Source organism: Enhydra lutris, unplaced genomic scaffold (genome assembly GCF_002288905.1).
Source record: "Enhydra lutris kenyoni isolate GAN:26980312 unplaced genomic scaffold, ASM228890v2 scaffoldscaffold22, whole genome shotgun sequence".
Lineage (NCBI taxonomy): Eukaryota > Metazoa > Chordata > Mammalia > Carnivora > Mustelidae > Enhydra > Enhydra lutris.
In genome coordinates, this window is record NW_019154106.1 from 14379832 (window position 1) to 14397069 (window position 17238).

At 36.3% G+C, this 17238-nt stretch overlaps 1 protein-coding gene and 1 pseudogene across 1 annotated transcript; both read left to right on the plus strand.

Annotated features, from left to right (window-relative positions):
* The first annotated feature begins 329 nt into the window (after nucleotides 1-329).
* Nucleotides 330-1270, plus strand: LOC111150129 (olfactory receptor-like protein OLF2). The gene is given in 2 exon segments (XM_022507504.1): nucleotides 330-1022; nucleotides 1025-1270. Coding segments are annotated over 2 exon segments (939 nt in total).
* A 475-nt stretch (nucleotides 1271-1745) lies between these two features.
* Nucleotides 1746-8780, plus strand: LOC111149875 (annotated as a pseudogene).
* The last annotated feature ends 8458 nt before the right edge of the window (nucleotides 8781-17238 follow it).

Genomic DNA, 17238 nt, shown 5'->3' on the forward strand with positions numbered 1-17238 from the left:
ACCTTGTCTTTAATTTAGCTATGACTTTCATATTATATTTGACCTGCACTGCGCCTTTATTTGTGATTGCCAATGAGATAAAGCAGGGAAGGTAGCACCCAAGTTATATATCTTGTAGGTGATCTCCAAATTTAGAATCAAACTCTCTAAATTCTATTCCAAACACTTTAACTTTGTCAACAATATGACAGTGAAATTTGTCCAGGCTATTTTCTGAAATAAATACTTTCTGACATACAGATTATATTTTTGTGAATGTTAAGAAGAATTAAAATCTTGATATACCATTCCTTGATCATTTCTGTAGCATCTTGGAAGAATTAAGAAGAATGGATGGAAAAATTTGCTCTTCTGTGAATGAATTCCTTCTCTTGGGAATTAGCAATGAACCTGGAGTTAAAATGACTCTGTTTATCACATTTCTTATTGTCTATCTAATCATTCTTGTTGCAAACCTGGGGATGATCATTTTAATCAGAATGGATTCCCACCTTCACACACCCATGTATTTCTTCCTCAGCCACCTCTCCTTCAGTGACCTCTGTTACTCTACAGCAGTTGGACCCAGGATGCTGGTAGGCTTCATTGCCAAGAACAAGTCAATTCCCTTCCATGGCTGTGCTCTGCAATTCTTGATCTTCTGTACTTTTGCAGATTCTGAGTGTCTGCTGCTGGCAGCAATGGCCTTTGACTGGTACAAAGCCATTAGCAACCCCTTGCGCTACACGGTCAGCATGTCCAGCAGACTGTGCTCCTTGCTCATGGCTGGGGTTTACATGGTGGGAATTGTAGATGCTTCAGTAAATACCATACTAACATTCCGGCTCTGTTTCTGTGGGTCTAATGTGATTAACCATTTCTTCTGTGATGTCCCACCTCTCCTCGTGTTGTCTTGCTCAGACATACAGGTTAATGAGTTAGTGATATTCACCATTTTTGGCTTCATTGAACTGATTACTCTTTCAGGGCTGTTTGTGTCTTACTGCTATATCATCCTAGCAGTGATAAAGATTAACTCTGCGGAGGGGAGGGGAGGTTCAAAGCTTTCTCCACCTGCACCTCCCACTTAACAGCTGTTGCGACTTTCCAGGGAACTCTGCTCTTTATGTATTTCCGGCCGAGTTCTTCCTACTCTCTTGATCAGGACAAAATGAACTCATTGTTTTATACCCTTGTGATTCCCATACTAAACCCTCTGATTTATAGCCTACAGAATAAGGATGTGAAAGATGCCCTGAAGAACCTTAAAAATAAAAAGTGGTTTCATTGAAAACTTTTACGTGTGTATTTTCCTTCCAATCTTACAGTAAAATTTATAAACATTAAAATTGTTTTGACTAATGTGATGTGATGTGAAACAAGAAATATTTATAAACTGTTTCAACCATACCCAAGTGTATCATTCCCTAAGTACTCTCTGGTTCACTTTATGTCTTGACTTTGTATTGGTACTCTTTAATTGAAAATTTCTGGACTTCTAGTTTGCCTAATAATTGTTTCCTCGATCTTTCATTTGTGCATGAAATGAAGTTTCTAAATGTTATTGAGAGTTTCCTCAGTACCTATTGCATCCACTCTGTATTTTATAGCAAATCTGGTAGTTTTATGCTAATGAATCTCATCATCTAATGGAAGTGACAAATATTAATTAATCATTCAAATTATTTATAATAAAAGAAATTATTCCATAAAGTAAAAAGACTGAACACTGTAAAACAATGCACAATGTTCAAATATAGTGAAGAATGTTGGAAAGTGCTTCTGGTACTGGAGATAATCTGAGACTTAACAGGTAAGTAGGGATCAACTGAGAGATACCTGTAAGTAGAAAAAGCATTCTATGCTGATAGATCAGCAACTAGGGTGCCCTCAGGGGGACGAGACCATTTCATTTCTTTGGAATTTAAAGACAACCAGTGTGGTTGCATTATAGTTCTGCAGTTCACAACTCATTCACTTCCTCCACTGGTTTTCCTTCCCTCCAACACTTGTTAAACTTGGTTCACACATCACCTTGTCCGGGAGCATTGTTGAATCCATAACTGTTTCCTAAATCATTCCCTTCAATGTGGGGAAATGAATATGCAGAGTTTAAGGACTGTGCATTTTTGTCTATTTATTCAAATGCCACCATAGCATGTGGGTAAAGAAAGGAAGAAAGATACTGAAAAAAGTTAATTTTCATCAAATGTTTATTTATAGGAGGCAAAAGAAAAAAAAATCACTGAGTCAAGTATGTGCCTTAAATACATTTTTGTATCATATACATAAGCACATATAATGGTTGTGGATGCTAACATAAGGGAAAGTTAAAGACATATAAATGATTTGGAAAATAATTAAGCCAAAGAGCTTTTATCCAGGTGTTTACAGCCTATTTGCAACTTACCTTGGCTCTCTGCTCTCGCTTGCTGATGATCAAATCACTGCAGTGATTTGTTGAGTAAGCAGGGACAAAGACAGGGATTTGAAGAACCATACAGGAATCAGGGGCACTCTTAAAGCTTTGCTACAATTACACAAACTAAAAATCATTCAATGTCTAAGTCTACCTAAGTGCCATTGTTAAAGCCTTTGGTGAAAACCTTTCAGATTGCCAGTACAGCCCACCTAGGAAATGATAGTCCTTCTGTTGTTGATGATATTTTTTTCTGGGATTCTGAGGCATGGTAAGGGGAGGTATAAAGATAAAACAAACAAACAAAAGGAACAGAGGATGCTATTTTTCAGTTACAATGTCTCCTCAAATGCCCCATTTTTTTTCAAATATTATCTATGAATTAGGAATTATCTTGAAAAGCAGTATGGCCGACGTGCATTTGAATGAGACTAACGCCCAAGCATAGATGGGTGTCAACCTCAGAAGCATCAAGATGCCATCGACTAGCACGCTCCTCCCCTGTGAACAATGGCAATGTATTCAATCTGCATCTTGGTTCCTATAAGCAAATCTAAGTCTAATGTGTGAATTAGAGAAAGAAATTTTATATTTATTAAATGACATATTTTAAGTTCAATAAAAGAGTGGCTAAAAAGGAATTTGACTGATTTGTAAAATCCATGAGATACCTATGCCTAAATTTGTAATAGCAGAGGATGAATAATCACTTAACATAAACTTTAGGGAATTAATGATTGAAGTAGGAGCTTGGGAATGACCTGCAGGAAATTTATATCTTTGTTTTACATAGAAAGTCAGGGAGTTGTAGTATCAAAGTATTTTAATCTGATTCATATTATCTAATCCAATCCTAACCATTTCCTAGAATTTCTTTATCCATAATTCATATGCTTCTCATAGTTTACCCATCTCCAATGGTGGCAACTATAGTTCAAGTAAGACATTATCAATGCCTGTATGTAATGAGTCAATATTATAGGTCTGTTTCTTCTTAAGACTTTCTTATTCTGACCAGGCACTGGCATCCCTAAACATTAATGTTACAGTGATAAAAGATTAGGAAATATGTACAATGATACAAGCAATGAGCTACATACTGTGGAAAAGCTGGTTAGGGAAACTTGTTAAATTAAAACAGCAATAATTCTCACAAATTGGTTATTGTGTAGCTCTTTCTTAAGAGGAAGCAACTTTTGCTTGAACTCTGCAAACATACTGTGTGCTGGAAAAACAATGACAGCAAAACTGGGTCTGAATCTTTACGGTCAAGTCACGGTAATTGTGACCTTCAATAAATCATTTTTCTTCTTTGGGCCTCAGTTTCCATTCTATCAAAAAAGGGTTTTAAACTGAATAATCCTTATTGTGCATTCCGGATACCACATTCAGTACCCATACTGATATGATTCTATAAATGGATAATGCATAAAGCCACTTCTATCTTTGGGGACATTTGAATATAACAGATGGGTAGGACTACGTTACAATGCTGGGCCAATTTTTACGTGAACTGTAATTGGTAATGATGACAGACAGATAGCACTGATTGCAAGAGCCCTCATACCATAAAGTGAACCCATTTGACTAACTTTCAATTCTTCATTTTGACTTTATGAGACTTTTATGAGATGATATAGTGAATATCCAACTTTCTTAGTCAAGTTTACAGAATAGCTAAAATTAAAATGGCAGACAATATTATGTGAAATGCACACAGGATTCACTCATTGATAATGGGATAGTGGAAGCATAAGTTGGCATACTGCTTTGGAAAATTGTGTGGTAAAATTAGATAAAACTAAATTTTACACACACACACACAAACACATTTCCTATTCCTGGTTTTATACCCAAGATAAATAAACGTATATCTCTACTAGAAGACATATGCAAGAATGTTCACATCAATGTTATTGAGAATAGAAAAAGAGAAGATAACTGCCTATCCACGTTAAAGTAAACACATCAATTGGATACTATATCTGTATAGAAGAATACTATACAACAGTGAGAATGAATGTGCTGGGTTACACAAGCATGTTGTTGAGTAACACAGTACATGAAGCAGGCATCTACTTATGCATGGCTCAAAAAATATGAAACTAATGTGTTCTGATAAAAGGTAAGAAAGTAAATACTCCTTGTGGATAAGAAACTAGTAACTTAGGAAGTAGCAAGTGGAAGGCTTTGGTCATTCTGGTCATGTTTTGTTTCTTGGTCAGTGTCCTGACTACAGGTTTTTTATTTTGTTCTGTTTTTATTTATCCAATAGTATACTAATTATTTAAGTATTTTCTATACATGTTTTAAATATCAAAGCGTTTTCCAAAAGCAGAGTCCCTTCACCATTAGATTGTAGGAGACTTCAGAATTTTATTATAATAAACTTTTATCTCCATTAAGGCCACGTAGACAATAAAGTTCAAAATATATTTTATAAGATCCATGGCATAAATTTCATTGACTATTTCAATGAACAACTATGACTTTTCTTATTAAAAATTGCTGTCTTTTTAATAGAACAAGTGTGTCTTATTTAACCTATAACCTCTAATATTGTTTTCAACAATAAGGAGACTCAGGACACCTAGTTTTCCTTGGTATCATTGCCATTCACTGAACTTATTCCCAAAGGCTCATCACTAAGCTGCACAACTACTTTCTGAGGGAGGGATATTCGAAGTAGTTACCTACATTGATTGCAATGGCACCAGGGAAGCCATTTAGATACAGTTTCTTTTCTCACTTGCTTGTCTCTGGTGTCTTACACTGCAATGAAGTCATTTTCTTTCATTATTTAAGAAACTCATCTTCAATTAAAAATAAATCCTTTGAGATGTTAATTATTCAATTTTTAATAATAATATAATTACTAAGGCTCAGATTTTAATGGAAAAGTTTAACGGGAAGTTAGACTAAATGGTCTATGGGGCAGTCAAGTTTAGGGAGGTAAATTTAGATTCTATCTAAATAGAGCATAACCTAAAGAGGTTTGTTATCCCTAGAGACAGAGAACCACTCGATGTGAAAATGAGTTTGGAAAGGAATCATTTGAAGTGACCAAGGATACATCTCATTCCTTTAATATGAAGCAGAGAAGTAAATAATGGTAATAAAGTTCTAGGGTACCACAAATGCTTTGGTGTCTTCAGTTGAATGGGTGGCAAATTGCTACAATTACGTAGTTTGAGCTTAGCCTCTATCACATCTCCTAAGGCAGTAGATTCAGCATGTTTGTATAGTAATAAATGAAAAGGCTGTTGAAATGTATCACTAAAAGCCATTTCCCCCACATTAAGAATACTTTATTTTAGTGATTTTAACCTATGATGTGGTCTAGATTTATAGGAACCATGAAAAACCAGAATGCCCCTGTCTAGTCCCCTGGGAGGACTCAGATGAAAAAACTACCTGGGATATTTGTTCCCATACACTGGTTCTCCTTGTAACTTCTTAAGTTATCTTCTGAATACACAGATATGGCACTTACTTGATTCATTTGAAGGAAATCAATTAATTGAAGTAGGGCAATACATAGAGCAGAAGACATTAAATATATTACTGTATACTGCAGTCAACAGTGGGCTTTAATGACACATAGACGTGCACTTATTAGTGAAGGAACTTCCTTCCACCCTTCAAGTCTTCCCACTGAATTAAGAGTGAAATTGACATGACAGATTAATAGGAGTTAAAAAAAAAACAACACAAAATTTTATTATATGCTCAATATGGCCCAGTAATGAAATTGAGATCTAAAGAAATGACCAAGACAGACAGATTTTATATTATTTATACAAGCAAACAATAAATCTGTAAGGATTTGGCAGGACAATATATACAATGGAGTATTATGCCTCCATCAGAAAGAATGAATACCCAACTTTTGTATCAACATGGACGGGACTGGAGGAGATTATGCTGAGTGAAATAAGTCAAGCAGAGAGTCAATTATCATATGGTTTCATTTATTTGTGGTTTCACTTACTTGTGGAACACAAGGAATAACACAGAGGACATCAGAAGAAGGGAAGAATAAGTGACTTTGGGGAAATCGGAGGGGGAGGCAAAGCATGAGAGACTGTGGACTCTGAGAAACAAACTGAGGGTTTTGGAGGGGAAGGGGGTGGGGGGTTAGGTGAGCCTGGTGGTGGGTATTATGGAGTGCATGTATTACATGGAGCACTGGGTATGGTGCATAAACAATGAATTTTGGAACACTGAAAAAAGATAAAATTAAATTAAATTAAAAAAAAAAGATTTGGCAGGACAAAGAAAACTGAACTTTGCAAGCTTCAATAAAGTAAGAAATTCTAAACAGGATTTGGTCTGTGGTAGTAAATTAGTAAGATATAACGAGGCTGTTTATGCAGCCTTCTAGGCTCTGAATTTCTTATAACTGGTGATAAGGATTTATTTTCACCTCCTGATAAAAGGAGGGCACCTTTTGCATGGGAAATTTAGTTCCTGTTTTCAGGGGGACAGAGGAGAGTCAGAATATACTCCTTGCACAGGCTGTCTCTTAAATAACTAATCAATATGCCATAGTGGCATATTTGGGGTGGCCTGCCATGGCTCTTAAGTTAGCATCCTGCAGTGATTCACATGTAGGAAAGTATCACACAGAACATGGCTCCTACAGTTTGTACCCACCAACATTGCCATATTGCCCAACTTTAGGGCCATCTACATTACTTTTTTTCTTTTTTTTAATATAGTTGACACAATAGTACATTAGTTTCAGGTGTACAACATGGTGATTCAACAAGTCCATATTTTAATGCTATGTTCACCATAGGGTAGCTACCATCTGTCACCATACAATGCCACTGTGGTACCTTTGACTATATTCCCTATGCTGTATCTCTCATCCCTGTGACTTACTCCGTAACTGGAAGTCTGTATTTCTTACTCCCTTTCCTGTATTTGCCCTCCTCTCCTCTGGCAGCCATCAGGTAAATGTGGAATCTAAAAGAAAAACAAAGCAAATAAACAAAAAGCAGAATCAGACCTCTAAATACAGAGAACAAACTGATTGTTATGTTACTTACTTTTTATGTATTCTCTGGATTTGTGTAATATAGCAACTCATTGAACAACAATAATAATGAAGTGTTCAGCTAAGGTAAAACTATATGTTGGCTAATTGAACGTATAAATAAATAAGCAAATAAATAAATAAATACATGATTTATAGAGTCTTCCAAAGATGGAGAATTGCTGAAAAGAGTTCTCATAAGTAATGATATGTTTCCTCTTTAATTTTAAAGTGTTAATTTCTACTATATATAAAGAAGTGTATTTCTTAAAGAAAAAATTTATCCAAAATAAATTTAGAGTAAATTAAAATGAATAAATAAATAAATAAATGCGACACTTGGTCAGTTTTCTGAGGTTAAAAAAGACAATTTACAGAAATAAATCATGTTCTATCTTAGAGATAATACTTTTTGGATATATACGGAAAGGTCAAATTCTGAACTATCATTTTCTTAATTATTTTTGTTAGAGTTTACAACAAGAATAAAGAAGATGGACAGGGAAATTATTTCTCTTGGGAATTACCAATAACTGGACAACAAAGGGAACCCTTGTACCATGTTTCTAGACACTTATTAATTTCCTGGTAGATCTTGGAATGTTCATCATAATTACAATGGATTACACACCAATACTTTATCCTCAGCCACTTCTCTTTCTGTGATCTCTGCTATAGCACACAATTGGACCCAAGATGCAGCTAGCTGCATTTGCCAACATCAGATCAGTTTCCATCACTGGCTGTGCTCTGCAATTCTTCACCTTCTGTACCTGCAGATTCTAAGTGTCTACTGCTGTGGTGACGGTCTTTGACTGGTACAAAGTCATTGGCCGCACCTTGTGCTCCCTGCTCATGGCCAGGATTTACATGGTAGGAATGTCAGATGCTTTGATATCCCTGACATTAACATCCCACTTATGTTTCCATATGTCATGGGATTCATCTTTTCTTCTGTGATATCGCTCATCTCTTATTGTTGTCTTGCTTAGATACACAGGTCAAGGATTTCATTTTTTTTTTTTTTAACATTTTTGTCTTCTTTGAACTGAGCACCATTTTAGGAGTTCTTGACTCTATCTTGTCAGTCTTGAAGATCCACTCTGCTGAGAGAAGATTCAAAGCTTCTCCACCTACACCTCCCACCTAGGAGTTGTGGCAATCTTCTGGGGAGCTATGCTTTTCATATATTCCTGGCCAAATTCTTCCTTCTCCTTAGATTAAGACAAAATGAACTCTTTGTTTTATACTCCTGTGAGTCCTGTGTTAAATTCTTTGATTCACAGCCTATGGAACAAGAATGTGAAAGAGATGATGGAAAAACTGAAAAATAAAATCTGATTTTAAGTAAGTAGTTATATAGTATAAAATATATATTTATATATGTATACACATAAACATACTCTTCTGATTTCATATATTGTATTATTTCACTATATTATACTATGCTATTAAGTTGTCATAAATAAATTAATTAATACAGAAGTATTTTACTATGTCACTATGCTACCAATATTTGGAGTTTCCTAAATATGGTATATTTTACTGTATATCTCCATTTAAAGTAATTCTCACTTAATATTTGGAACACTTTTCTGTCTTCATCTTAGTGTGTTAATTTTGCATTTATTGTTTATTTTATGCATTAATTTATTATAAGAACTATAAGTGTTTATTACATTGTTTATATTCCAGTGAATTCAATAATGTAATATAAATAAATAAAATTAATTAAAAGTAAATAAATAAAATTAATTAAATAAAATTAAATAGTCTTACAAATATCATGATAACCTCTAAATCTCCCTGAAGTGAAAAGGTAAGAAACTCTAAGTTCAAACAAAATGCCTACCTGTAGAGTGTGGAGAAGAAACGATTCCTTGAAATTCTGTTTCAGATCTAAATGGTGAAGAGGGTACAATGGGGATGGGGAGAAAAAAAGAATCCAGATGGAGAGGCTGGAACTACAGATCTGAGGCGGATAGGACAATGTCCTCTTAGAGGTGATGTAACTGTAAGGAAACAAAATTTTCCCTTTCTTCCCTTCCTGGTTCTTGGCTGATCTAATAATTAAATTGATATAAGATAGATTAACAGGAGAAAAAAATCAACTTTGTGTGTGCAGGATCTCATAAAAATATAAAAATAAGAAGTGGCCAAATAAGGTATCTGTTACAATTTTTAGAAAAAGAAACAATACATTTGTGAAGAATTGACATGACAAAGAAGTTTGGTTTCCCTGTAGTAAATAAGCAAAGAAGTAACAGAGTTTGTCTATATAGATTTCTCAGCCATCAGTTCCCTCTCTGGTTATAAGGAAGTCTCTCTCCTGGTGCAAAGGGAGTACATTTCACATAGAAAATTTATTTCCTGCTTTCAGAAAGACAAAAGAGGCTCAGAGTGTCCTTCTTGCACCTGCTATTCCTTAAGAAACTTTGACTTAAAATAATCAGTGGCTGGGGCACCTGGTTGGATCAGTTTGTTAAGTATCTGACTCTTGCTTTCCACTCAGGCCATGATCTCAGGGTCGTGAGATCAAGCTCCAAGCCAGTTCCATGCTCAGCAGGGAGTCTGCTTCTCTCCCTCTCCCTCTGTCCATACGCCCACTACTCCCTTTGTGCACACACATTCTCTCTCTTACATAAAAAGATAAATCTTAAAAAAAAAAAATAGCCAAAGTGGTATCTTTTGGGGTGGTGTATTTTGCCCCCCTTCAAAGTCCAACAAGAGAAGGATAAAAGTGCAAAGTGGAAGGTCCTGATAAAGTACATCTTTGTGCTGAAATTCAACTCAGTCACTTCCACTTGGCTTTTCCTTCCCTCTGTCTTCTCCATCCTGGTTAAATTCTCCTCTTTGTGGTTTAAGGCATCACTGTACTTGTGGTTCAGTTGGTTTGACCATTGTCTCCAATGTAAAATGATGAATTTTCTTTGCAGCAAGTTCAGTATCATTCTTATCAATCCAGTTTCTTTATCATGTCTGGGACACAAAATGGAAAAACACATAAATAATAAAACTACACCCTTGATAACATTTTTGAATATTCATTAGGTGTTTGTGAAAAACATAATTAAATGAAGGTATAATGTGTGCCTTGTATATAATTACCCCTTAAGTAATTATAATTGTCCTTGATGAAAGAATTTCAGAAAGAATTTCAGAATCAAACCTCAAAAGGCTCCTCTGCTTTTAAAGGTGACATTTGTAGAAAACTATGACAGATTGCGGGAAAAATGTGATGAAAAAAATCTATGGGAAGTTGTCTTTTGGAAAAAAAAAGTTTTGAGTTTCCACTTGTACCATATTTTCCCAATTTATCAATACTCTTTTGTTAATCTTTCTTATGAGAAGCAACATAGCAAAAGCCATTCTTTTTGAAATGTATTGAAGTCTAAACCAGCGAGTGGATCAGAGGCTTCTAATTCAGGAGTTATAAATATGCTATCATCCTTCCATATGACATATGACAGTAATATCATGTAAAGACTGATCTGATCTGCATATTGGCCTCTTGAATCACATCTAATGAGTCTGGACTGTCGAGAAGGAAATCACAAACCAATTAAATGAGATATCTTAGGCTCAACGAATGTATGTCTAAAAATGGAAGAAACCAATTTAATTAACTGTAGGCTTCATCTCCCTGATTTATGTAATTAGAGAGTAAAAAATCACTCACTAGGAATGTTGACTAGTAGACTCATGACTTAAATAGGAACTTGGGGCAGATGGCCTAAACTAACCCTTCCATATGGGATTCTACAGAAGTAGGGGAAAAAAAAACCAAAAAACTAACATTAAAAGGCTTTGGTTTATTCTGGCTCATTTACTTCCTTCCTCACCAGTTCCCTTCCATTCTCTGTATGGCTACATCACAGGGTTCTCACATAGTCACCAGGGACAGAAAATTATTATCCAGTATTATGTTATAAGTGACTATGGATATAATAGGCACGTTTCTGTATCTGGACTCCTTTCCTTCAGCCTTGCACTGAAATCCCTAAGGATAAAAATGACATACTGATGGTAGATTTGGGCATTTGGACCACCTAGTGAGCAGATAGATGCATACTAATGATAGACTGTCTAGCACCATGTGTTAGAATACAACAGAGGTAAAAACTCAATAACCCAATCCTGTGTGAAAGCCAGAGGCAGAAATTTTAAGCCTCTTTGGACAGTCCTCTCCAGAAATATGCTGTGAGCCTGGCACTTAATACAACTTGAAATCACTGTGGTGTTTAACAACTTGCTCTTCCTCATTAGAACTCACACCCACTCTGTAAGAGGATCCCTCACTAGATTATCTCTAAGACCCTTTCCACTTGCCATAATCCATTGCCCTATGCCTGTGATTCTACTGCTGTGTAAACGTATCCCCACTGTTGGAAATGTTAAAATAAAGGTAAGCAAACAAAGCAAACAAGGGGCTTCCTCTTCATACAAAAGAATGGCGTTGTGTCTCGAGGCTGATTGGACCTAATGGTATGATATTGGCTAGAAGCGGTAGAAGGCTGAGTCCTTGTAAACACAGCTTCTTTCCTAACCTCCTATCCACTTTGAGGATCTAACAGACACTTCACGGAAATTGTGGTACAACATTATTAGTATTCAGGTAGATAAAAATTAAAACCTCAGGCCTGTACCTTGACCCGCCTAAAGAAGGGCCAAAATGAAAATGATTCACAATATTAACATCAAGTACTTGTGTAGAGGTGGGACAATTTTCCCTCTCACACACTGAGAGCAGAGATCAGAACTGAGCCACAACCTTGGAAAACTGTGTGGCAGGATCTGCTATAGCTGGTCCCAAAATTCCTTCCCTACCTCTACATCCAATACAAATGAGTGACTATGGACATCCAAACCTTGTACAAAAATGATGGTAGTAGCATTATTTGGAAATGGACAATAGCATAGGGTATGTTTGTCCATTGAGATACCACACAGTGAAGAAAGTTAGTAAGTTACCATCAGGTACAACAACATAAGAGAATCATATGCATAACAAGGAGTGTAAGACGTACAAGGTTACAAACCAAATGATTGCACTTCAATGTATTAAAGAAACATACTGTACTATCATACTGATATCAGTTTGTGTTAGGGCTCATGGTCTCTGAAACGCTCTCATGTTCGTGTTTTGTTTTAGGTCATGTGTGCAGAGATATTTTTATTCCTGAAAAGTCACTAGTTGTTTTTTTTTTTTTAATAATAAACACACACACACAACTTCAAAATTAATCATAAAATTAAAGATATTTACTATCAGACAATAGACAGCTGCAGAATTTCATATGAATTTTTAAAATCTCCAGTTTATTTTATAGAATGTTTTCAAGATAGTGCTGTAAAATTAATAAAGCATTTCTAACTGTTAGAAATACTTCATTAGTCACCTTATATGTTACTAAAAATGGGCTGCTTGCTTATAAAATAGAGATGTTAGCAATGCACAACTCCTGATTTTCTTGTTTCCTATAACAGAAAGACTTAGTGAACTTGGTACCAGTATCATGCAGAGAACTTATTCAAAACAGCCCAAGACTCAGGGCCAGAAAACTATTATCTGAAGGAAGGTTTTTTGTTTTGTTTTGTTTTTGAGAGAGAGGACACACACGGGAGGTGGGTGGCAGAGGGAGAGGGGGAGAGGGAGAATCTTAAGCAGGCTGCATGCCCAGCACAGAGCTCTAAGTGGGGCTCGATCTCATGACCACAAGATCATGACCTGAGCTAAAATCAAGCGTCCAGTGTTCAAATGACTGAACCACCCAGGTGCCCCTGAAGGAAGACTTTTTTTTTTTTCCTTTGAGATTTTATTTATTTATTTGGCAGAGAGAGACAGTGAGGGAAGGAACGCAAGCAGGGGGAGTGGGAGAGGGAGAAGCAGGCTTCGTGCCGAGCAGGGAGCCCAGTACGGGACTTGATTCCAGAACCCTGAGACCATTACCTGAGCCAAAGGCAGATGCTTATTGGCTGAGCCACCCAGGCACCTCAGGGAAAGCGTTTGTAAGTAGACAGTTCCTGTGTGGTGCTATGTTTAGGGATTCCAGTGGCACCAAGGGAGTTTCTTAGTTAAGGACTTAGTTAAGTCTCTGACTTCTTAAATTTTACCTTTAGCCTTTCTCCTTATAATTAAAGAAAGCTGTTCTCTATTAACAAACAAATCCCTTTGGGAATTAATTTAGGTTATCCAATTTTGTGCAGTGTATTACCACACACGCTCCAGATCTAATGGGGACCAGGATGAGACCACATTGTCTGGAGGGCAACCATGTTTATGATGTTCAAGTCTGGCTCCCCTGTGAACTGAGGGTAGCCTGAGGAGATTTGACCTCCCTGCAGACAGAGAAGCACCTGTGGGGGAAAAAAAATGAGTAGGGAAAGGAATCAGAAGTTGATAGAGGATGGCTGCTCCTCCTTCAAATAAGAGAGAGAGAGAACAGTAGGAAAGCTCTCACTTTCTTGAGTTTGCCTACACACATTTTGCATTTAGGTTTGGGGCAATTAAATTACCTGCCTCAAAATATACTATATGTGACATTTTTACCTTTTTTGGTAACATTAATCAAGAGTAGGCACTTAAGGGGCGCCTGGGTGGCTCAGTGGTTAAAGCCTCTGCCTTCAGCTTAGGTCATGATCCTGAGGTCCTGGGAGCCCTGCATCCGGCTCTCTGCTCAGCAGGGAGCCTGCTTCTGTTTCCCCCCCTCTCTCTGCCTGCCTCTCTGCCTACTTGTGATCTTTGTCTGTCAAATAAATAAATAAAATCTTAAAAAAAAAAAGAAGAGGAGGCATTTAAAGAATACATAGCAATGTGTGCTTGTAAAGTGCATAGCAATGATTCACACACATGACAAACTATGACTCTGGAAACAGACAATACTGGGATTATTCCCCTGAACTTCGAGGTTGCACAAATGCAAGGAAATAACATTTCTTTCCTATTTGGTTCATGGAATTGTGCAACGCAGGGAGCTTTCAAATCACTTTTTCTTCACACCAACATTAATAATGTTCAAGTACCCAGCTAATATAATTAAATTGAATTACTCCCATGTGGTAACACTTCTGCCCTCCATTGTCATTGGGGTTCCACCTTGGTGAAGTGGGACTGAGTCATCTCTCATCTATTAGAAATCGAGGGAGTCTTTGGGAAATTTGTGAATTTTTGAATGTCACTTCAACACAAACACACTATCACGTTCTGCTGGGGGGTTTGGAGTGCTAGCTTTTTTTTTTTTTTTTTTTTTAAAGATTTTATTTATTTATTTGACAGACAGAGATCACAAGTAGGCGGAGAGGCAGGCAGAGAGAGAGGAAGGGAAGCAGGCTCCCTGCTGAGCAGAGAGCCCGATGCGGGACTCGATCCCAGTACCCTGAGATCATGACCTGAGCCGAAGGCAGCGGCTTAACCCACTGAGCCATCCAGGCGCCCTGGAGTGCTAGCTTTTTAAGACAAAATTTGTTTCACTGAAATATATGCAGGAATCTCTTGTGAACATTTTCTGTAGATTCAATGAAACTTAGTGAGACTCTAGAACCTGACTTATTACTTCTCATTTCAATTTCTATATCATGTTATGATGTGGTTAGAGACAAGCCAGGACATGTGGTACATATGAAATGCATCATAATATGTGCCTATAATTAGACAACATAAAACTTCTGACTATGGTTAAAAAGGCCAAGAGTGCCTTTATTTAAGGTCAATCTCTGTGCTCTTAAAAATCATTCACAGAATTTATTTTTAAAAATATGTGGATATATGGGGCGCCTGGGTGGCTCAGTGGGTTAAAGCCTCTGCCTTCGGCTCAGGTCATGATCTTGAGGTCCTGGAATCGAGCCCTGCATAGGGCTGTTTGCTCAGTAAGGAGGCTGCTTCTGCTACCCCCCTCTCTCTCTGCCTGCTTCTCTGCCTACTTGTGATCTCTGTCTGTCAAATAAATAAATAAAATCTTTAAAAAAATTTTTTTTAAAATTTAAAAAAATAAAATCTTTGAAAAAAATATATGTGGGGGCTGCCTGGGTGGCTCAGTAGGTTAAGCCTCTGCCTTCAGCTAGCGTCATGATCTCAGGGTCCTGGGATCGAGTCCCACATTGGGCTCTCAGCTAGGCAGGGAGCCTGCTTCCTCCTCTCTCTCTCTCTCTCTCTACTTGTGATCTCTCTCTGTCAAATAAATAAAATCTTTAAAAAAAAATATATATATATATATATGTGGATATGGTGGTGTCTGGGTGGTTCAGTAGGTTAAGTGTCTGCCTTCAGCTCAGGTCACAAACCCAAGGTCCTGGGATCTAGCCCCGCATGCGTCAGGCTCTCTGCTCAGCGAGGGGTCTGTTTCTCCTTCTCCCTCTGCCCTCTGTGTGCTCTCTCTTAAATAAATAAAGATAATCCTTAAAAAAATAAGAGTATATAGATACGATAAATTATATTTGCATAATTTTATTCATATCAAAGTTTTAATGATATGTGGAATTACATATAAATCAAGTGGTCATTTGACAGAGGATATATAGAATAAATTAATAAATTAATAAATTTATAGAATAAATTAATAAATTAATTTATTCTATATTATATTAATTTATTCTATATTCTATATACAATGGAATCCATTGTATATGGAATCCATGGCCTATATTCATCATATTTATTAATTTATTAATAAAGTAATAAATAATTATTTATTAATAATTATTTATTAATTTATTTATTCTATATTATATTAATTTATTCTATATTCTATATACAATGGAATCCATTGTATATGGAATCAATGGAATCCATGGCCTGTATTCATCATATTTATTTATATATATATGATGTTTATATCATGACATCACTTATTTAAAAAATAAAAATTCAGTAACACAGACAACAAAATGCAGTTATCAATAGGCAATGTGATATCAGTCATTGGTTTTTTGCTGTTTCCACAAAAATCTACATGGTGAATCAATTTAATGGGAACAAGTTTGTGTATCTGTGTAAATACCTGGACATGAATGGGTGTGTATTTGTTCTGTAAATTATGAAATTATCACAAAAATCAATTCTAGTAGAGTATAGGAATTGGGGAATTAGAAATAAGGAATGCTTGTTGAATGGGGACGTTTTGCTATTCCTAAAATAGGTACAATTTTAAGTGGTAAGGTAGAGAAGGACATATTTTTTTAATGGTCTGTATTTCTTATTCAATCACCTTACCCCTATGAAATATCAGAAAACAAACCACCACAGTATAAGCTATCTCGCTTATTCCTATGAGACCCAGTGTTGAGCACCAGGGACCAGACTCAGAGATGATTATATAATCCAGGTCAGTCAGGAGACAATGCTGAAGCCTCCTACAGGCAGAACTGCGTGGAACGGAGGTCAGTAATTCTGGTACTAACTAACTAAATGTACTAACTTTTTTTGCTGTTTCTCTCATTTATACCCCAGATTTTTTTAACCCTTTTTTAACTGAAAGCATGATATAAAACCAAGGAAGTGTCTGATATATTATACAAACTTTCATTTCAATTACTTTTATGAATCTACTTATTTAAAATAAATACACATGTAGAAAGCAGGGAAAACAAAGAAAGCAAGTATGGATTGCACAGATGTCACCTATTTTTTATTGTTTTTCATGTCTTGTATTTTTTTTTTTTTTTTTTTTAAAGATTTTATTTATTTATTTGTCAGAGAGAGAGAGGGAGAGAGAGCAAGCACAGGCAGACAGAATGGCAGGCACAGGCAGAGGAAGAAGCAGGCTCCCTGATGAGCAAGGAGCCCGATGCGGGACTCGATCCC